At 42.9% G+C, this 23,873-nt stretch overlaps 1 protein-coding gene across 3 annotated transcripts in view; it reads right to left on the bottom strand.

The window, feature by feature from the left end:
- Positions 1–23,873, bottom strand: part of LOC121909925 (E3 ubiquitin-protein ligase RNF43) — an 88,484-nt gene that overhangs the window by 24,866 nt on the left and 39,745 nt on the right. For 2 of the 3 annotated variants that reach the window (XM_042430786.1, XM_042430787.1), the window contains exon 2: positions 5,248–5,361. In XM_042430786.1, the coding sequence (XP_042286720.1) occupies positions 5,248–5,361 (114 nt within the window). The remainder of the gene's footprint in view (positions 1–5,247; positions 5,362–23,873) is intronic. The other variant, XM_042430788.1, reaches the window with a different exon arrangement.

The raw sequence follows: 23,873 nt of genomic DNA on the forward strand, positions 1-23,873 counted from the left end.
AACTACAAATTACATCATGGGTACAGTAAGAGCCAAACTGAGTGCACTGCCCGAAAAGACTCAAAGCTAAGTACTTCCTACCGAGTTATCTTCACATTGATATGGGGAGCTAAGACGGTGCCTAACTTTAGCAACAGAGGAAATGGGAGGGAAAAGACTGTGTTGTCAGGGTCAAACAGGCACAAACGGAGGAATGTGGTTAGTTAATCTTAAGAAGGAATGGGAGGAAATATCTGAAAAGACACAGCAAAACAGAGTGAACAGTTAAAAGGAGGAAGGAGACATATTTGGGACATTCGTGGGTGCAGCTCTGCACCCCGATAATGAGGCCATCCGTTCACGCTGCTGCTTGATAGGAGGGGAGGCTTGAGAAAGAGAAGCCCAAAGCTACATCACTTTTGAAGCTGTTGCGTTAGAGGTGACATGATCAAAGCAGTGTAAACCTATCTGACAAGCAGCAGAGGGAATATGACCCTGAGGATAACAGGAAGAAAGGGCTCGCACAGAGGGCTGAAAAACAGATTTTGAAACGTCCCCAACTTTTTATGCAGCGATTTACAGTTCATCTCATATTGAAAACTGTAAAAAAAAAAAGCAGTGGTGTGTCTGTGTTTTTGATTGAGAGATTAAAAAGAATAATCTAAGGTGCATGCAGTGGTTTAGGAGGTGCAAAGGTCCCTGCATGCTGGAGTCGGAGTGACGCTCTGACTAACAGGAGAAAGAAACAGAAAGTCATAGTCGATCCTTTTGAAGGCAACCGTGCAACTGTCTGGCACGGACGAGCAAATAATGAATTTTCTTGGGAGGGAAATCAAAGCGAACCCAGAAGTCTGCTAACACTGACGCATTTCATACCGGCCAAAATGTCCATTGTGTACCTGCTGCTTTTTGCATTTGCTCTGAAAAGCTGAAATATCCCCCATTTTCCAGATGTTGCCCTGTGTTCCTCCTCCTTGATTCGTCTCCTATGAACTGGAGACGTTGGACTCTGCTACCGAAGGAAAATAAGCCAGAGGCAGCTGCCATTGCGTTTCCAGCCCCTGTCTTAACTTAAAAACACCAGGCAGGAATAGCCTGAGGTCAGTGTCACCCCCTACAGACAATCAGACACAAGGAGACGAAAACATTGTCATGAGGGCCATGATTTATTCCTCCCTCAACGGGCTTCCCTTGTTTTTAACCACTTCCTGTCACTGGGACTACTCTTGCTGGCACGAAAGTTTAGGCCACACTGGAAGACAAATTGGACCATTCGGAGTAGTTTTCATGACTTGTATATTGTTATTCATTCTTCAGTTCCTCATTCTAGCTGATTTTCTAGCTTTAACATTTCCTGTTCTTAATATATTTTACTCCTTCTATTCATCTTTCACTAGGTCATTTCATTTTACGTATTAGCACAAGCTTAATCATTCAATTATCTCCACCCTGCACATACAGTATATACTATATGTTAGCTAAATAAAAAACTGTGGTTTGGATGGAATAAATTAACCAAATTACCATGAGAAGTGACAAAAAAAGAGTCTTAATCTTTAAAAAACACTAAAGCTAATAAGACCTTTAGTGTTACAGTAGATGGATGCTGCAAATCATCTTTAACTATTATATTCAACGTGACAAGATATAATGTCATTACAAATACTAGATGTGCACCATCAGTGTCGTTTTCCTCTTGATGCATGTGACTGACGCTGTCTTTGGATCCCCAAACCTGCCTCCTCACAAAAAGTGGCCACCTTTCTAAAAGCTTGACAAAAAATTTGAGAAAGCACACTTGAAATAATGTCATCCAATAACACACACACACACACACACACACACACACACACACACACACACACACACACACACACAAACACATACACATGAAAACCCTAGTTAAAGAAAACAGGATTACAGCACAATCAGGCCAAAAACCCTTTTCATCTGAGAGGAGCAGAATCAATAAGCGAGGCTTTCTATAAGAGTCAGCAAGTTCAGACACGGGCCAAACAGTCACTGTTTTCACAAAAACGACGGATTCTTATTAATGGTGCTCCACAGAGCTGCACTTTGTGTGGGTGAAAAGTCAGTTCAGTCTCCCCGAGCGCAAAAACTGGGCCATCTTTTTTGCTTTGAACATTCCAGATTACGGCATTTCTTCAGAACAAAGTACAGTAAGCCTCGTGTGGAGTTTAGACGAGGCCTCCTGGCACTGCTGCGATGCCTTTTCTCGTTGAGTCATGTGTTGCTCTGTGACTTTGCTACAGAACCTTTCCAAGGCTTTAGTGTAAACAGAAAAGCCAGGCTGGGTAGAGGAAAGCAGACGGATCACTTCTAGCACAACATGCTGGCAGAGAACCTCTGCTTGTGTTGTGTTGTGTAATGATGCAAAACCACTGGAGCGGTGGAGGGTTTTGATTCAGGCATTTGCATACAGAGAGCCGTATCTGAAACTCAGATATATAACTGTAGAAAGAGGTGATTTGGACACTTTTTGGATATTTCTGGATTGATGTGACTGTTTTTTTTAGTTAAGGTGTGTAACAACCATTTGTTCAAGCACCATTATTCTGGTCTCTTCAACATCCAACTTTTAATGAGCTGCATTAAAGTTACATATAACATATTTAAGGATTTTATTCAAGTTAATTTAGCTAAATTGAACGATTTTCCAAATATAATAAGAAAAGTCACTACTATGTGACTTTAAAGTTTCTTTTAAGAGAGGTGTAATTTATTGTTCCCTTCGTATTTTTAAATTTGATTTTCTATAATTGTATTCCTTTGATGAATTACACTTGTGTGAATTATATCCTTCTAAAATGTACAGCATTGTAGGACTATTAACCCTTTGAACGCTAGGCTTTCTTTAGCTGGATTTTCAATCCCTTTATTCACAGGCTTTTAGCAGAGTCACTGACAGCCATCAGAATAGGTTGGGCTACTTAGAAATACCAATAATCAGTGCTCCAGGGATGTAACTTGACAGGACATTATGCTCCTTAGTAATGTGAAACAAAAAACATCACATTATTGGATTTTGTCATTTCTATTGTTATTCTTTTATTGGGGATACGTTTTTGTTTTAAGATTTGGATGCATTTGTTTACATTCTGGTAAAAAGTCATGCCGCATCAACTATTAGCAGTTGCTGTTTGCACTGTGACGGACAGACAGCTGTCACTGAATTACTTTGACACTGAAGAAAACTCATAACGTGATAATTATAAGGCAAGATCTGTGGTTATACGGAGCGTTTTTGTTTTTTTTTTCTTTTTAAATTGACTTCAAAGCAAATTTGTGGACATTTATCCATTATCAGGACATCAGAAATATTCACAGTATAGCCCTAAAACATGTGATTCATGCTCATTTAAACGAGATCGAGAGCTGTACTTTCATGCAAGTGTGTGAATGTGGATGAGAGGTAGCCAGCAGTGCTGAATGTACCAGGAGAGGGCGATGCTTAAAGCCTCAATGCACGACTTCTTATTAAGGGCATCCAGAGAAAGTGTTTGACATGTTTTTCTATTAATGAGAAGATGTCGCACACTGTTAAATCAATGTTTGTGTGCAGCAGAGACACTTACTCTTAACTTTAACTTTCCGAGCTGTTCAGAGATGCTGTTAGACCCTTTCAGTAAAACAAAGAGTATTAGAGAGACATCGCAAATCACTGCGAATCAGCAAAGGAATCTGGCACATCCGTCACGTTTGTGATGTCGCTGAGGATAAGAACCTCTAAAAACCAAAATAAAAACAAAGGACAACAATGAAACGCTATCCTTCAAGGTTTTGAGCTTCGCTTTGTTTGGTTTACAGTCTATTCTGAGTGTGTGTGGTGTAACATGAGCCCTCTGTGGCCTGTCGGAGTATCTATAGATCAGTGGGGCGGGTTACAGTCAGACTAAACTGTAAACAAGTCCCATCCAGAGACCACGGCGGACCCAGCACGGCACATCCAAACCATCTGATTCATCCTCTTCAAACGGCCGAGAGCAAACTCCTCAGCAGCTGCACGATGAATCCCCAATAAATCCACCACGACCAAAAGCTTTGAATCTCACTAAGGAAGCGAGGATGCAGGTGGCTGGAGTGGAGTTTATTGCAACACATACTTTCCAGACGACCAAAACAGCAAGAAAGACCCCCTCCTCCTCCTCCTCCTCCCCCTCCTTCTCCTCCTCCTCCTCCTCCTCCTCCCCCCTCCTCCTCGCTCCTTCACTTCTCCTGATTTCAAAGGCGATCTGCAGGGAGGGAGGAAGCACTCGGAAGCAACAGCCTTTTGTCCGAGGGTACTTTTGCATGAGGGAGAGACCGTGTTTTGTTTATGGGACAACACGGTGTTGCCATTAAGGCTTTAATCAAAACTGTTTCTGGAGTCAGCATCGAGTGACACCCCTCTTTTTCCCGCTTTCGCCCACTCGGTTTGGTTCCCACTGAGGGAGCAAACAGGAGGAGGAGGAAAGGAGCGGGGAAATGTGTGGGAATGTCTCTACATCGTCGCCACGGTGGGCAGCTCCTAAACATGGCTTGAAATTAGGGGAAAAGAAAACACAGGCTAAAAAAAGGCAGTCGCCTAAACTCCTGCCTGCTAATTTGTCACCACTTGAAAAACGGGGAAAAAATAGCAACAGTTTTAAATCACGCTGCTTTAAAGTTAGGACATGCCAGCCAGTATGTATGGTAGAATACTTAAACACATGGGAGATTTAGGTCAACTCCATAGCAGTTGCACATACATCTAAACCATTGTGGGTGGAATCTATGGAGCTCTGGCTGCGCTCATATTAGAGGGAAGCAGAAATGGAGAGCACCGAGTGTCTGGTTCTGGCTGGCTGGCTGGCTAGCTGGCTGGGATCGGACCAGTGACAGCTGGGGCTTGAAAGCCTTACATCCAAAGCCAGGGCTCACTGCCACTTGCTACATAGCAGCGCTGAGCTAAGCCCACCCCCTCCTGTCCAACCCCTCACTCTGAAAGATCACCATCCCGAACAAAACATTACGCTCCTGCCAAATAATTCCCTCTAAACCGTCTTCTCTTTAAAGTCTAAGTCCAAGAGCGGAAGGGGTTCTGGAGAGAGGACAAGATGGCAAGATGGTTTATCTGTCTGCTGCCATGTCTGAAAGGGGAAGGGGTCACACAGGGGGAAGTTTCTCCAAGAGTTCAACCGGGAGAAACGCGTGAAGCATTTTTAACAGCGTGTGTGTGTGTGTGTGTGTGTGTGTGTGTGTGTGTGTGTGTGTTTGTGTGATCTCTACCTTATCGAGCAGCGGCAGACAGGGATGTACCTTGTGCTCCAGTTTGACAATGGTGATGAAGTCACTCTCTTGTCGTTCATCCTCACTTGTATTGCACAGAGACAGAGGGTGATACTGCAAGAGAGAGAAAGAGGTTAAACCTTTAGAATAAAAGCTTTAGGAAAATAGAAGCTAAAGGAAAATAATCACTTGTAAAGATCAGAAATTTAAAACAACACAGATGTTTCTGGTGGTGTTATTTTTCTGCTTGGGGAGTTGAGTGGAATACATTTTTGAGGAATACTTTTTTTTTTTTTTTTTTTTTTTTTTGCAGTGCCAACTGGGGTTTTAAGCTGTGCTATGAAAAGTGCAAGGAGTGTGAATGTTAAGTTACACAAACAGCACATCAACAGCTCCTGAGATTAAAGGTACCGTGTGGAGTTTCTGACCTCTAGTAGTGCTGTGGAGCAGTTTTTCTATGAGCGGGAACCCATTTTCTTTGTCTCGTGCACGCGTGTATGCATCACAGGTGATGCAACACATGTTCCTGTCGGTGGTTTCACAATACTTTGCAAAGGCACCATAGCTGCATCCTGGGCTTAGCGCCATCCAACACGATTGTGATTGATTAAAAGAAATACAAACAAGCTAAAATCTCCGATAGCAGAATGATAGTGGGTGCAGCCGGACCTTTCTCCAGTGCCGGCAAAGCACTGTGGAATTAGGTCTGGCTATGCAAGACTAACATGGATGCAAACAATGCAGGATTTAAAACACTCTAAGTCAGCTGTGCAAACGTTTGACTAGAAAGGAAATACATTCAACACTTTTGTTAGACCTCAAGGATACACACAGTGTGCTTTGGTGAGTAACACTTAATGCAAACATAACTTTTGATTGTTTACAAGAAAACTCCACAAGGCAAAAAATGAAATGTGAATGAGTCTGAAAACAATTTTTAAAATGTGACATTTGTCATATTGTAAAAATACAGAATATTTCAGGGATTTGATTTTTTTTTTTTACAATAACAGCAATGACTTTCACAAAACATGCAGACAAGAGAGAACTCTATTTCCAAAAATAGTCACACTAATGGATTCTTAAGACCAAAAAGAACCAGTACAATAAAAAGCTTCAGCTGTAACAACACGTTCTCATCCCAGCTCGTAAAATACCAACGCTTCGTCACACCCCTCTGGCGTCTCATACAGACGCACAAGGTGACCATTGGCGTCTGTATAGCGACGCACCGGGCTTTCAACTAAATCCAATGTAGACCCATTCACGCCAATATTACACACTCATAGCAACTGGTTTAGGCACAAAAATCACTTGGTTAAGCAGTCCAGGAGGCACAAAAACCACTTGGTTAAGCAGTCCAGGAGGCACAAAAACCACTTGGTTAAGCAGTCCAGGAGGCACAAAAACCACTTGGTTAGGTTTGGGGAATTCGTGGTTTGGGTTAAAATGATCACTTGAAACGTTGTCATGGCAACAGTAAACACCACGAGAAAAATGTCCCAAGTCGTGGTTGGAAGCAGGAGGCGAACAGTGGTCTCCTGCAGCAAAGTCCACTTTTTGCCTCCTAATTATCTAGACATCCATCCAACCCACCTCCTCCTAACAAGGAAATGTCACCTTATATAGATGTCATTGGTCTCATGGCGACTAACAATGACGCAGATGGGTTTACATTGGAGTTAGTTGAAAGCCTGGTGCATCTCATACAGACGCTAAAGAGTGCCTTGTATGTCGGTATCAGACGTCGAGGGGCATGACAAAGCGTTGGTATTTGATGCCCTGGGAATGAGAATGGGCTGGCTGTAAACCAATGAGACTTAAGAGACAGATACTGTAACACTGACATCTATCTGTCGGAAGAGGTTCCTGAGGTTTCTGCCATTTTTTTCTCCATTGAAGGGTTTTTCCTTATCCGAATGGAAGGTCTTAAGATAGAGTGTGTTGTATGTTGTGCAGACCCTAGAGTCAAATTTCTGATTTATAATATTGGGCTATAAAGATACAGTAAAACTGACTTAACTTGACCATCTATTCAGTAAATTGTGTTAATCCATATGGACCAAAAACACAACATGTAACCGATAGTATGTGACCATAAAGATATCAAAAAATTGGACCAAAACCGAGAAGAATGAGAAGAAAAAATGTTCAAGAAAACCTTTTAAAAGAGATAGTCTAGAGAAAGATTCTAAAGCTGGTTTTCACACCATTTGAGAACAACAGTTGCTTTTGATAGAAGCTTTTATCTGTTAAATGAAGGCGTTTCCTTCTTAAAGCTGTTGATATCAAGAGGAAAAACTTTGGCACCCTAGAAAATCAATTACATGGATGGCAATGTTCACTCCCACTCAGAGCCTTGAGGACTGAAAGAATGAGAGATAGTCTTTGGTAGGAACATTTGATCCCCTCTGAAAGGGAGGAAATTCGTAGCTGCTGAAAGGCTGCATTTAAGAGCTCAAGGGATAGCAGCAGTGTTTGCAAGTCACAGACATGCTGTCACGGGTATGAAGAATTGCACGGCAGTCCAGGAGGGAGCAAACCACTCCTAAAACACCCCTGCGGATCACTAATTCGCTCACATGACATCAATAAGGGCACCCGTCACAACGCAGTGCTCCCAGATTAGTCCTCGTTACAGCTTACAGATCACCCTGCAGCACCCGGCTTCCGCGCTCACCCACACCCCAGCGGAGCGGTCCCACCCTGCCATGCCATGCCCTGCCCTGCCCTATACAGGCCAGTCCCCGGACTGGTTCTGCCCCGGTGGTGGGCCTCTTCATGTGGCTGTGGGCTGAGGTCATGGGGCTCCCCCTCATCTCACCCAGCGGAAATCCCTAAATTAAAAAGACCCAAGGGTGACATCAACAGCTGGCACCCCGGTCCAGGGGAATTGACGTAATGTGCTGCAAAGGGCTGGTGCATGTCTGTCAGAAAGAGAGAGAGAGGGAGGGGAGAAAGAAAGCAGACAGGAGAAAGAGGAGAAAATAAACCGGAGCGGGGGCATGAAGATGAAAGAAAATGAGAGATGGGGGTAAGCAGGGGGGTAAAGCATCCTGTGTATAGTGGTTGTATAGTGTGGTGGATTCACATACCACAAATGGAGAATACAATATCTGTAAGTGTTGGCACAGGTAACACCAACACTAATGATGAAACTAGTTGGAAAACCTACACATATGCCATATGAGAGGTGCAGTAATGACCTATAGAGTAGATTAGGAAGACAAGGTGATGCACTCAAACACAGAGACCAAAGCATCCTGGAAACACATCTCTGTCCAGCTAAATCTGAAGGTGAACATTGAAAACAAATACACTCGGTTGAGAATTTTGCCCTGCATGATGTTTTCAGACCGTTGCATGTCAGCTGAATGGCAACCCGTGTTCACGAAGGAAGTGCATGGCCTGGCCTGCATGCTGCGCTGCCAGCTGCCTCTACCAGTCCACATTTACTAGGCCCAAATTAGAGGCCTACAGTTGAACTTGGCCCTTAACTAAGAAAAAGAAAGAAAATTCAAAAAGATCCTTTAATGACACTACTTCACTGATGCCATGACCTCTGCTCTTTTTTGCTATAGGTTTGTGGGAAATGTTGAAAAAGAGCTACAGTGCATTCGGTTATGAGAACCTTTTTATTGCCAGATTACAACGCTTATTTAAATCTTCAGACGCCCTTGATCATGTTTGGTTCTTGCTGTGAAACATGTTGATGCATGGGGTTGTGCAACCATACTTAATAAAGCAGATAATAATCCCAAAGCGGAGCCAAACAGGCTCGGAAAGGAGCGACTAGATTTAAGTTTCCTCTGGCTCTCGGAGGCTCTGAGGGCAACCACCTCGTTGGTCACAGTGTCTATGTTTTGCATCGTTGACAAGACTAAGCATTATCTTCTATTTTAGATATGCCCACACCACTTACAATCAGATGGCTGTGAACACTCTCCATGTGCCACCATCAGTGCCATCTACCACTTAGAAACACGCTGCCGCTGAGCTATAAATGGCAACCAGGACAGACTGAAACGTCTTCATTTGGTTTTTGTGCGGCCCTGAGAAAAAGGGGCCTGGGAAACCAAATCACTGAGTCTCCATTTCACAGGGACTAGAAACCACAGGGCACGCAAACAGTTCCCCACAGACTGTTAACAATGCTCACTCCTCCGTTCCGCCTCCTCCTCATCTGTCTAGATCTGTTGCAAAACTGACGGGGACATGTCCCTCGGTTCCTTTGTAGCCACGATTAAAGGCATTCCTTTCCAGCTCAATCAAAGACTACCCCAAAAATATTCCAAGGCAAGAATCTAACAGCCTCAAAAACAAATACACGGACAGAAAAAGGGGAAAATAAATAGTAGCTGCGGTGAGAAGTCAATAATATTTTTTTCCCCTCGCTTAGCCCTGCGGATCTTCTTTTTTCATCTGCCAATAATCAGCAAGAGAGCTTTCTAGTTCATCTGCTGCCAGCAGGGAACCAGGCCCAGGCAGTTATGTCAGTGTGTGTTAGAGGTGGGGGGGGGGGGGGGGGAGTAAAAAGAGCTTGCACCTCTCATCAAGCTCCACCACTCAATTACCAACTGCATGGGTCACTGGGCTTCTGAGGAATTATTGGATGAAATGCTATATGCAAAATTATCAAAATGAAGCAGATTAGTTTAGAAGGAGATAAAAGAGATGTATCTGCGACGTATGTGTGTATTCTATCCAATAAATCAAGACTGAGAGTGAGGAAGGGAAAAGGCTTCTTCAATGGAGCTCTGCCCCAAGGCCTGGAAAGCCTGCCAGGTTAAAGCATATCAGGGAAGAATTCAATCAACCCTGCCACATGCAAGCTTGCACACACACACACACACACACACACACACCTTGTAAATACTATCTGTTGCCTGGGTTCTGACCCACTTCTTCAGTGAGTGACTCAGCCTCCCACGTCTGGGCTCTAAATCCAATGAAGTGTCTCGTTTTCTTTTGAAACTCCACCATTAAACACCCACCTGTTCTGTGGGCACACACGCACACACACACATGCACACACACACACACACACACACACACGCCCACACACACTCATGTACTGGGCCAGGAGTGAGAAAGGAGTCAGCATGTCTCGCAGCAGTAAGTTTTATAAATGGTGATCAGGTTGGCAACCAGGATGCAGCTTTTGGTTGCCAAAGTTAACAGAATGGTTCCCATAATTTACATTACTGGTAAATGTGACATTAAACATTTAATTTGCATGAGTTTCAAAAAATGATTTAGCCTAACTGAAGGTGTGAATCAAAACTTTCTCTTATTGAAATTGGCAGAAGCTTCGACAACAAGGGCAGATGGTACAATGTTTGTTTTAAGCGCAGGAAAAGCGGTTGCCAAAAGGAGCAACAAGACCGCATGTAATAGATGAAAGAGATCTGAAACTGGTTGCCCGGGTTACTGGGCAACACTTACTGTTGATCCCTGCTAAGATTTGACTTTGTGTGTGTGTGTGTGTGTGTGTGTTTTTTAAGGGATGAGAGACCCCGGGGTGACAGGACAGGTTGAGACCCTGACCCTTTGCTTCCTATCTCTAGCGACAACCCCAGCTTGGAAATGCATCAGCTAGCTAGTCTACCCAACATCAGGTACAGTACAGTCTGTGTAATTGTGCAGGTTAATGAGTGAGAGCGCAGCTATGTACTGTTGCTAGAGGCACATGAGCATGTGCTTGCATGTGAACATATGTGTGCATGAGCATGTGTCTACTGATCTTCTGTTTCAAAAAGTCCCTCAGTGGTCCTGCAGGGGAGTTACTCAGCGCTGGGTGCAGGAGTGTGTGTCTAAATCTCTGCGCTGAAAGCCAAGGCACTGAGGCTCATATCCGTCCTTGGACCAATAATCAGGCAGCGCTGGCTTCTACACAACACACTGTGGTCCAGCTCTCAGTGCCACAGATGACACAGATACACACTCCTCATACCACACTCCTCAATCAAACAGACTTGTATCTCATGAACCTACACTAAGTAGATTTTCATGAAAGGCTGATATGAGAGTGACGCCGGATTGCCCGGTGCCGGGGGAGCAGCGGAGCAGAGGGTCTTTCTCTGTCGGAGCATCTGGAAAAGTGGGCTCTGAGGCCTTCTATTTCTCCTCTCTTTGCAAATGCAAACGAACAGGAGGCATTACTGCTTTGGTCCTGTCAAAACAAAAGGCGTGTCATCTTTCCCCCCGCTTTATTGACAGTGTCAGCCCCATATCCAGTAACGCTTACCACAGAGAATGACTTGGGGAAACGTGATCCCATAATGAGGCCCAAATAATTACCACCAGCCCCAAATTTGCCCGGGCGCTTTCTTTAAGTAGCAGTGCTTCCCCCCCAACTCCAGGCCCGTCAGACTGTCTCTCTGCTCTATAAAAGGGATTAGACAGAGGAGAAAGAACCTGGAGAGGGAAGAGGAGTTGGTCTTAAAGAAAGGAAGCTGAGGAGTGAGCATGAATGTTGCCGCCAGAATGCCAGATGAGGGAATGAATGTTTGCTTTTTTCTGATGTGCCAAGATATTTGAACAGACTTTAATGGGATGTTTTTTTTTTTAACTCAGACAAATTGATCCATATCCCATTTTTCTGTGCCATCCTCATTAGCTTGTTTCTAGTAAATGTGCAAGAGTTTCATCATCACAACATGCAGCTCAAAAGTTCAACCTGGATGAACTTTGAACACCGCACCTATGCTTTGATCACTGCGGCAGATTTTCATTCAGGCATGCGTGAAAGCAAATGAAAATAATTAATTTTAGAGCTCAGTGGTGGAGTTACAATGCCCTACATTAGAGCAGCTTTACTAAATTGGTCTTTAATCCATGTACTGAAGTTATATTCTTCACTCTTAAAGTTATGTCCCTCTATTATAGCTACTATAAGCAATTATACTATTTTCAACAAATGGTAGTCAGACAGGATTTGGATTTAGATCCAAAGGATGAATGGACAATGAGAGGGACACACCCTGACCTGCATTTAAAGTCTAAAGCCCAAAGTGTGACAATAGTCCCACATACACAGAAAACCGTTACAGAATGTGTGGTTATAGTTTACAAATTCGCCTTATTGCAAAATGTACCCAATGAAATGGCAAAAAACAAACAAACGCAGAGACAGAGTTTGACATTTATAAGAGAACAAACTTAAATTTATGGATGTTGCAACAAACCTACCATAGTTAATACTGTCCTGCCAGCTTAAGGGGATTGCACATAAGACTTCTGTGTAGTTGCAAATCTCCAGACTGACACTCAGCCACAAAACTCGTTACGCATTTTTAGTTTTTGTTATTGTTATGGCTGCTGCTCTGAACCACTGGCATACAGTAAATCATAGCAGAATGACCACTCTCTCTCTCTGTGTATGGTGACAAGGCACTTAGAGCCACTCAACAGGCAAAGTAGGTTATAGTAGAGTAAAGCTTTAATGTCCCCAAGGGGCAATTTGGCAGAAGTAAAAATGGAATCCATACAATATATATACACAATCACTGTTGTCCTTGACACCAGAACCATCAGAAGAAGCAGTAAGACAGAGAAGTGGGGGACTGTATCACATCCACAGATTCTCACAGTCCCATTTTGTTTAAAAAGCCAATAGCTGAGGGAATAAAAGACTTCATATATGAGAGTCCAGTAAGATGACCTGTGCTTTCTGTGTGGCTCTGACCTGGTAGAGGTGGTAAAGATCATTTAAATTTACACCTGTAACTGTAACTTTATGGCACACGTTCACAATTTTTCCCAGCAAGTCTTTGTTTTTCACACTGAGATTAGCAAACCAACAGATCATAGTGAATAATAAAACTGACTCACTACACGTATACAGAACAATTTCAACAGACTTGTTACCATTAAAACTTCTGAGCTTCTAATCTAATCTAAACTATTGCCTTTTTACAAATAAAATCAGTGTTGGCTTAGCAAGTGTTTGTACTGCTGGAATACAGGCACATGCTGCCCTATAATGACGGCAGGGGCAAGAGAACTTAGTCGGTTGCTGGTTAGTTGCACTGGGATCACCGTGGAAACAGCTCAAAGATGGAGGCCGGTGCCCTTTCCACATTTCCTGCACAAGTTCTGTGGTCATACTAACACAAATGCACGTGCTTACATATATACACACCTAAGCATGCACACCACCAACAACTAGTGCCACTCCATCAGCCTGGGGCCAGCGCTACGCTATACATTTCAAAGCTCTGACTTAAACATAAACACAGCACTTCCCTGTCATAACAAGTCAGTGGCTTGGTAACCCAGCAGTTTGTTAGTATTGCAGTGATCCTTCTTCCCTGTAGACACGGGGGCCACATCCACACGTCCTCCAGGCTTCCTCCGGCCTGTCCCTGGCCCGCAGGACGACTCACCAGCTCTCTCAGGTTCCATAACATCAGTCAGAGAGAAAACCCACACTTTTCAACTTGTCAATCATTTAAGGTTAAGAACTTAAGGTCATCTATGTGGAAAGAGATTAGCCATAAGAGTGAGGAAGGGTGTTCACCGAAAGGAATTTTAAATTATAGGAGAAAGAGAGACGTGGAAAGACGGACAATAAGAGAAGATTGTTATTGACTTTGAAGGCGTTTTGAATTCAGTAATTTCACTTTACTTTAGTATTTTTGGGCTCATGATAAACCACATCCATTTCAGACATTTTGATCAGATTACACATTTTGTAGATTAAATAAACTTCACATTAGTAATTTAATGCTCAATTAACTCACATGTTCAAGTAGTACGGGCCGTCACCTACTGAGTATTATAAGTGGTTTGTTCATGCTTGGTTGTTCTCGCTAGTTAGTTGGATAGCTCAAAGCAACAATAACATTATGATTTGATACTATCATATCATAAATTAGTAAAGTATGTAGGAGAATTCAAAGAGAAACAGACAGCAAACAAGTGAAAGAAAGTAAAAGAGCTGTCTGTTATGAACCCTGAGTACTGTGCATGATTACGCTTTTGAGGTACTTTTGAAGTCAGTAATTACATTTTACTTTGGTATTTTTTAGCTTATGATTGTGAAATTGCATTCATTTCAGAGTGCGCATTTTCTAAATAAGCTTTATATTAGTAAGCTTTATTCAGCCTGCAAATGAAGGACATCTGGTAATACCATCACTGCCTGGTACGAAATCACTATCCAGACTCTTCTCATTTGTGGTTCGGCGATGGTGGGATGAGCTACCCAGCTCCACACAGTCTGCTGGCTCCCTTTCTGCATTCGAGAAATGCCGGAAAACTCAGCTCTTCCGTGAACACCTCAACACTTTTTGGTGATTGTTGCACTTCTTTCTTGTTGCTTATTGTTATTTCTTATGCACTTGTCTACTCCCTGTTGTTTCTTACTTTATATATTAAAAAACAAACAAACAATCAAAAACCCCTTCTGTCTAGCGCTCTTTCTCGTTGCACTTGTACCTGGTCGGCTACTTGAGAGTTTGCATCACGGCTCTTTCAGAGTCACTGTTCTGTGACATTTGATTGTCTCGCTTGTAAGTCGCTTTGGATAAAAGCCAAATGACAAAATGCAAAAAAAATGTAATGCTCAATTCACTCACATGTTCAAGCTGATCAAACATTAGCACCGACTGTGTACTGTAAGAGGTTTGTTTATGCCTGGTAGCTAATAGCAACAAAAGCATGATTATTTAGTGATATCCTATTAGTGATATATTTCATTGCATGGAAAAGGTAATATCTCTGCTGTTATCTTTACATTTACATTAGCACATTCTCCTACAGTATGAATATCTCAGCAGGAGTGAGAGTTTAGCAGAGGAAAAGTACTTGTGCTTCAATAGAGTACTGTGGCACAATACAAGCATCTTCTGAGTCAAAATGACAAAATAGCAGCTCATTGAGGCTGCATTTAGGAATAGCGGAGCTTTGAGCTAAATGCAAACATCAGCATGATAACATGCTAAGCTGCTAATGTTTGGCAGGTATAATGTTAACTATTATCACCATCTCTGTGTGTTAGTATTTTAACTAATTAGCACTAAACTCAAAGTAAAAAGGGGATGCCATTAGTTTTTGCAGGTATTTGTTAATAAACTGAAGAATTGGACAAACTAAAATTTCAACCCAAATTAAAGTCAGAGGATCATCTGAGTAACTACAATTCATCCTGAGAGGAACATAAATGTCTGTACCAAATCACACTCACAGCAATCCATCAAACAGTCATCAAACCATAAATATCAATCAGATAGTGGCACTAGTAGAAAAATCAGGGGATCACCAAAGTGATTAGGATTCATCCTCTGGGGACCACGAATGTATGTACAAAATGACATCAATCCAACTAACGTACCATCCCTCCAGCCACAGTGCTAGCACAGCTAAAAACACGTGACCAAATGCAATGAGCCCACGCTTATTTAAACATAAAGTGATGCTGTCGTTGTTCTGGAGGAAACATTTCACACATAGCAACTGGTGCCAGACCTTCACTGAAGATACATGTCTGGGTCGTATTCCAAAATAAAACTGCTGCATGAAACTGAAAAGACAAAGTGGTAGCACCCAAATTTAAATGCCTTAAGATGTTCAAAATGGACGTGTTAATAGTTTATTTTCTGTTGTACAAATTTGACGCAGTAATGTGAACGCCGAACTAGACGTTTCGGTCCTATTCTACGTTCCATAGGAGGGTTTCAGTGTGCTTCTCTTTAACGAGAAACAGGTGCCTTTTTTTACACACTTGCACATAAAATAAAAACAGTAGACTGCTGGGGGTGTTTTTAACACCCCTCTTTCATTTTGAAATCCAATCCCATGCCTGCCCCCCCCCCCCCCCAAAAACCACCCAACTTGTCTCTTTTGTTGCAATATGCTGTTCTTAAAGAGGGGTCGGCCTTTATTATAGCATATGAGAGGGAGCCATTTTTCTCTCTCCCCTCTTCCTCTAATGTTCCAGCTTTCCAGTTCTTCTTCCTGTCAATCTCATAAAGCTTAAAACCCTAAATGCAGCTCAAGGGCTGAGAATCAATGTCACTGTACAAGACTTTGTTTATAAAGAGGACGGGACAACAGCTTGAAAAGGCTAAAGTGTAATGCTGGGATCATATATTTGTCTTTCACGATGGTCACCGATGGGGAATATAGCTATATTGTGAAGCTAATGCGTGAGGAAATGCACTTCAGTTACTTCCGCATGACCGTGTGCAGCGCACGCCTAGCTACAAAAATTCAGAAGTGTATCACCAAGTGCTACAACAACTTGTGGAGCCTTCACACTTGATCCGAAAGACATGATGACATCATTTTTGGCACGCACACCCTTGCGCTGGGGACAACGCGTCGAGCATAAACCTAGCTTAAAGACGCCATCATTCCCGATGTTCACGTTTGGACCCGATGGTGGACATTTGTCGGCAATGACAAAATTGTGTCAAAATCTGGATGAATTCCTGTCGTCTGATCCCTACATAAGTTTAAACATACAGTATAACTGAGAATGAAATGTGCTGTTTAAAAAAGTTTGAAGCATGAAACTTACTTTTTGCTTTTTACTTTTTTATTACCGTATCTTTGTATATTTCCATGTTCAAAATGGTTGATGACGAAGCATTACTGTACTTTTTTCCCGCTAATTATAATCAAACATTTTATCTATGTTGTGCAACGCTTTTTATTGAAATCTAAGTTCTGGCATGTGAGACTGAATATTGTTTTCTATCTCTCCTGCAGGTCGACTGCTGGTATGTTTCACCTCTTGGCTGTTCAACACAAATGGGAATTAACTACAAATGGTTAGAGGGAAATATAAAGCTCAGTTTTTTTGTTTTGTTTTATTGAATCTGGGTTAAGGTTTACGCCATAAATCATTTTCTTGAAATGCCCTCCGAGGCATCCCCATCCTCCCATCTGCTCAGAAACAAATGACAGACAAAAATGACTTAACCTACTGACTTCCTCTTTTCTTCACAGTTGATTCTTCTAACATCTGTCCCTGAGTTTGGACACTTGCTATACACTGTAAAACCTTTCCATACTAACAAGTCATTTAGCTGCATGTTCAGCCTTAAATCTGGTTTTCCTGGAAAGAAGAAACCTGCCATAAAACAACGGAGAGTAAAGTACTCAACTAAGTCTAGAGTCTAGAAAATAATGTCTTGGGAAGATCTCCCCAGTGTCTCCCACAAATTAGCAGATTTTTAACGTATTTGGGGGAAGTCGGGGGGGGGGGATTTTAAGATTCAAAACTAGAAGAAAGCACTCTTTCAGAAGGGTATTTTTGCCGTGCAGTTGTCATTACCTACTATTCTGTCATGGAAGATCTCTAATTTAATCCAGGGGAGGTTCCTGTGGAAAAAAAGAAAAACGGTGGCATATTTCTCCACAGATGTCACTGTCTGCCACCATCCCTCCACCACCATCACTCCACCCCACAGGGAATCCCATAATCACCTGTGGCCTATGTCGGAGAAACGCAGTCATAAAGGCAAAGAGCAAGTAAACACAGCGACTAAATTAAGGGCTTTTCCGTGTTATTTCTCACACACACACACACATGCTGCACCCTTAGCAACCCCACCAGTAAATAATCACAAACACATCAGCAGAGAATTTCTCCGATGTGGCCGCCGACTGCTTGCAACACACCTTGTAATTGGCAGCATAATTGTTTTCTTTTTCACAGCTATATTTCACTTTGGCTCTAAGGCAGGCGTTGAAGCAGTCTGATTTATGGTCAGGGAATGTGCTGAGAGCTTTTCAAGACAAACTGGCGCAGATGTTTATATCCAACATCGGTGAGACGCAGACTGACATTTGCAAGTCTTGATATCCAACTGAGAATATCAGCAGCGAGGGGGGGGGGGGGTAGGAACAAGTGAGGGGAGGAAGGCTAGAAGGCTGAATCTCCTGCCCTCCTGCGGTGCCACGGTGAATGTGATCCCTCCCTTTACCTCCTTCTTGGCTAAGTTTGATGTTGACAGCTCCCTGATGACTGTTTTTACAGATCTTTTATTGAGTCTTTTTACTATTTCTTTTATCTGTTGGTATCCTTCTCTCAATCTAAAACAGAACGATGAAAACAAAGGTGATCGAGTTGCGTAGCTGTATCACAGGTGCTCAACAGAAACGTCTGTCTGATTTGATTTGTAACAGCTGATAAAGAAAGCAGAATCCATCCTGTCTGACAGCACCCACTCTCTGCATCTAGAGTTTCAGACCTGGCCTTCGGGTTCCCCCTTCATATACTCGCTAGCCAAAACCAACAGATACAAACAATCCTTCATATCCTCTGCCATTTCACTGCTACACTCCCAATAGAAAAAGGTAACATGAGCTTGACCACCCAACCACGCTTGGTAAATATTATGTACTCTTTGTTTTTACTTTTTATTATATTCATTTTATTTATTTTAATCACTTTGGGTGTTTGTCTTATCACTGTGATTTTGTGTTATTACTGTTTTTACTGCTGCACAACCAATTGCCCCTCTGGGGACAAACAAAGTTCAACTACTTCTTCTTTTCTCTGAAGGTGTCCCGCCGCTGGGTGCTGCATGCTCCACTCCCAGCTGGCTCCTGTCTTGTTTTAACGGCCAAGCGGAGAGTACAGTTGTGTGTACGGAATATGTATGTACTATATGGGCAGGGGTGGGGGGTGGTGGGGGGTGGTGGTGGGGTAAATGTTGCTGAGGCGTGGGCACGCAGCCAGGAGCATGGAGCTCCTCGTGGAATGCCATGGAAAAATGAGACAGAGGAATGCAGACTCTACTGAGCAGTGTAAACAGGCTGGGCTGAGAGAATGCTGCCACGCCACTTTGAAGTCCCTTCATCTCCGTATTACAACACACACACACACACAGACACACACACACACAGATCCGTGACCTACTGCTGTGTGATTAACCAAGAAAGCATGATTTTAACTAGTGAACTGTGAGTCTTGCTTCGTCAGGGCGGTGACACAAAACGACCACAAAACACAGCATGTTCAGTATGCGCGTATTTTCGGCCCTGCTCGATGTCCGCCAGGCCGGAACACACACACACACATACACACACACACACGCACACACGCTCTATTTATTACTCAAACACAGATGCGCTCACTTCAACACATGTGAACACATATGCACCCACGCACATGCCTGCGCAGTCACATACAGTACATCCACACACAAACATATACAGAAGCTCACACCTGTTCTCCCTCTACATGCACCCACACTTCAAGGCTTCCGGCCCCGCTGACGGTAGGGGATTTTATGAGGCGACTTCGGCTATCTTCTCAAACTCCCTCCCTACCTCCTTCCCTCCCTCCGTGTTCTGCCCTCCCACCCCCCACCTCTCTACTCCACTCCTAGTCCTGCTTCAATATGGCCTTTCAACATCTTTGTTGAGCGTGCGGCAGTGATATCAGGCTAAGAATGTCTCCGGTGTAGACAGTAGACACGCAGGCACCGGAGTCTCTACCTCAGTGTCTGAGCCAGCCGGCTGAGGAATCCACTGAAGTGGGCAGGTAAACACTGCTGCCCTTTGGAACACCACTCGCTCTTACTACCAGTGTGTGTGTGTGTGAGAGAGAGAGAGAGAGAGAGGGTGTGTAAGTGAACAAGTGTTATCAAAATCACTCTCTAAAAACCACTCTACTAGGGGTTTAAGGTATGTATAATCAAGGGTTAAGCACATACTATGGTTGGCGGTCATGGCCATTTGTCAGTATTATTTCAATGTAATTATATAAATCAAATTCTAATTATTCTATTCCATATATGCAAATGTATGGACATAATATGCACGTTGAAGATCAAAGTAGTTTCAAATCTGCTAATCTTTCAGAAGGCAAATCATCTCTTTTTCTGAGAGAGTGAAACATGATCTTTGGGTTTACTGTCCACATTCCATAAGATAAGATAGATGATGATCTCTTACACTTTCTATCAGAGTTTGACCTAATTCTGATTTGAAATGATTAATCGAGGCTGACAACAACGCTCTATATTATAGGAACTTTTTCACACCGTTAGAGTTACGTGCATTCACACCTGGAAGCTGCCGACTACAACCAGTCTGATCTTTGACTTACTCAAAGGCACCTCAGTGGTGGTAATGAGGGGAGCTCTAATCTTTAGGCTATTACTGCCCCACTGCCACATTATAACTGCTGGTTTCTTATACATCTGCAGCTTTCAGCCCTCTCTGTCTTGTCTCTTTTTGTCAACATCACAGTCCAGGAGCTCAACACGCAAATGACTTGTAAATCAAGCCTGTTGATTCCACCTGTGACAATCTTTCTGCCTGTGGGAAATAGTGTTTGTTAAAGACCACAGATATATATTTTTTAAATTTACTACTGCTGCCTAGATAAATGGGATGAACTGCACACCACACTGTTGAGCGAGGTCATGTTGTAGGACTGGATTTTTAGTCATTTGCATTCATGTGATTTTGAATTACCTTTTTATTCATCCAAAAGTTATGCTTTCACTTCAGCTCTCTTTAACTTACTCACTACTCTGGCTTCTTAATTATACAGAATTAGACTTTTATCATTTAGTGTACTTAACTGAAAAAATGATGCACCAAACCAAACGTCCTGAACCAAACATTTGAATACATTTACAGTTGCATGCCAACCCTGCATGCAAATTTGATTTAATTGAAGGTTGCAGGATTTGAGGATCCCGTAAATACACAACAGATGGTGCTTATCTTTGTCAAATAAACCGTAGCGTAACTGTAGCTGCTTATTCTAGCTCTCTGATTGGTTACACGGTATGTCCATCTACTTATATTACTTGGTATCTTGACAATCTTCAGCAACGGCTGTCTTAAATACTGACACAGAAGGTTGTATTTTCACATCTGCCTGCATACACTCAACACCGCCACTACTCAACACTCAACACATCCATATATACACTCATAAAAGTCTCTATAGTGTATATACACATAAATCACCTCTCCTACTTGGTAACAGTATGTATACAGTACACACACGGACACTAACAAAATAAAGTTGAGCTGTAGCTGCTGCTGCTGTCTGCCATCGGAGGCCTTTCATTTTCACAGAGCTGTGCCACCTCAGTAGGAAGACTCTAAGTGTCTTTGAACATCAGCACACAGTCCGATGAATAAACCCTGCAATATTCACCTACTGCAGTTCTGTCTGGGCACCAGCGAAAAGATTTACACAAAGCAACATCCAAAATATCCTCCAAAAGGCTCGAGAGAACAAAATGGCTTTGCAAAAATGACATTTATTTAGACATCATTCCTCATTAAAATATATTTGGCGTGTAATTACAGAAGACTCTGAGCATGTATGAGCGTATTGAGCCAGACTCGATCTGCCTCAGACAACAAAACACAAGGCATACTTCTACCGCAGCGGCCACATTATGGTGCAGTACTTCCTACTTTAAAGGCCTTTCAGCAGTCTTCCGCTCTCCCTCTGTATTCTGCAGGATGAAAGGTAGGGGAGCCTGGAACACAGTTTGGCCTGTCATCACCGCTGCGCTGTCATATCATAGGGAAGCTTTTAAATTGCTACATGTGCTGCCTGGCAGGGCAGGTCTGCTGGTCTATTCTGGTACCCGCTAGATAAATCTCTTCAGCTGGGACCGTCTGTCTGTGATTTACAGGTCAGCCGATACCACAAGTAGGCACCGCTCCACTACTGGCCCACAGTGAGAGACACCTTGGTCAGGAGGCTGAGGTAAGGTAGAAACTCCAGCAGCAGTGCATCTACCTCAGCTCTGTCTTGTCTGCTCCTCCTCCTCACCTGGAAGCTCTCAGCAGACAAAACATTGCCGTTTTTCTGCAGATTCTTGGCAGGAACGGAGAAGGCCTCTGAATTCAATCACAGACAATCTCAGACTGTACTCGAGTTTTGCTTGCTTTTTTTTTTTCTTTTTACTATCATTGGCTGGGATTCACCATAAACACAGATTCTGAATCCTCAATGTAGTGTCCTCTGCAGGTATGTCCCTGACAGAAAGTGTGCCTTTCTTACTTTGCTACTGTCTTTAAGCCTCTGGCAAATGACTAAACCAGTCTGGGGTCAGTTCCAGGGATCTCCATAAGTCATTTCCTGCTGGAATATTTATTTCAATCACAGCTCTTCATGGGGTCACTCACTTCACTCCTGAGTCTTTTCTTCTGGATCCCATCAAAACATCCACCTTTCTGTCTTTTTCTCGTCTTAAGGGATAGATTTATTGCTGGCACTCCCTTGTTTTCTAATATTGTGGCTAACCCACTGGCTCTGGACACAAACTTAGTCCATCGCTGACAGACACAGGGAGTTGGCAGCCCTCAGTGGCATATCCCTTGCCTACAAATCCACAGGCCCGACCAGCTAGCTGTGAGCATGTCAACACCAGCGGGCTGCCACCAGGAGGGCTGGAATCACATGGAGACATTATTCATAATGCAGGGATCCTGCAGATGGCAGACACATTGCTACAAGATAGAGGACAACTGCCAAGCCACACATTATGAAGTATATAATAATACCTCAATTTGCATTATTCTGGTCCATCTACATCACTTGATTACAACAAGGTTAACTTTTTAGCTCACAGGATTTCAAAAATGTATCCAAAATAATCAAATCTAAATGTTTTCATAGACCATTTACACTACTCTACTATCATTATTACGTTATTTCCATCCTGTTTAAAAAATGCCGATCCCTCTTATCCACTGATCCTCTGTGTTGCTATTATTTACATAGAAACCATAATGCCAATTCCACTTTTGAAGTAGCAAGTTAGACAACTTCTCTACTCCACTTCTGCATAATGATGAGCAACATCACACCTTCAGTGTGGATCAGGATTCACATGCATTCCAAATCCAGTCGTACATTCTTTTTAATCAGAATTACTTTTTTCCTTCAAATTTCAAATTAATGTCATATATCGTGTACTTGGGGACGTATATATAAGAATTCCATTCATGAACGTATACATTTTGGGTGACCTTAGCAACCTCTCTGGTTCATGTGTCACAAAAAGTCAAACCATGGAAGAAAATGACATTGTCATGAATCACTGGGTCCAGTTTCTTTTTTCAAGTCAAAAATTCATGAATGGCATTCCTCTGTAACACAAAGGAATTCAGATTTCCACTGTGGCATTCTGCGGTCAGTGCCTGGGGGAAGCTCCAGGGGTCTACGACACAAACAGGACCCTACTGACAGAGACAAGGTTCATTCAGTGAAGCAGATCGACTCATCTTCACAATAAAGACCTGGCTGGCCCCGCAACCTGATCTAGTATCCTTCCAGAGTCACTCAGCAGTCTAACATTAGACCTTTACACTTCCTCTGCTGGGTCTCTTTCCTCTGGCCCTGAGGGTGTGAGGGCTATGGGTTTGTGCCGAGATGTGTGTGTATGTGTGCACTGGACACAAAAGACGGTGACCTCATATGACATGAAGACTGGAGAATCCTGTCTCAACTGGAGTCAACTAGAGGGTCCACAAAGCTGACAGTATTGCAGTTGCCTATTAACGGTCATCTCAAATTTGTCTGCTGAAGTGCCTACGGCAAGAAAAAAAAAGATCCTGTATCGGGTTTTTCCTAGCTTCTGCACGATTGATCGAATCATTGAAGTTTAGTGCTAATTGAAGACTACTAG

The sequence above is a fragment of the Thunnus maccoyii genome, chromosome 13 (genome assembly GCF_910596095.1).
Source record: "Thunnus maccoyii chromosome 13, fThuMac1.1, whole genome shotgun sequence".
Classification (NCBI taxonomy): domain Eukaryota; kingdom Metazoa; phylum Chordata; class Actinopteri; order Scombriformes; family Scombridae; genus Thunnus; species Thunnus maccoyii.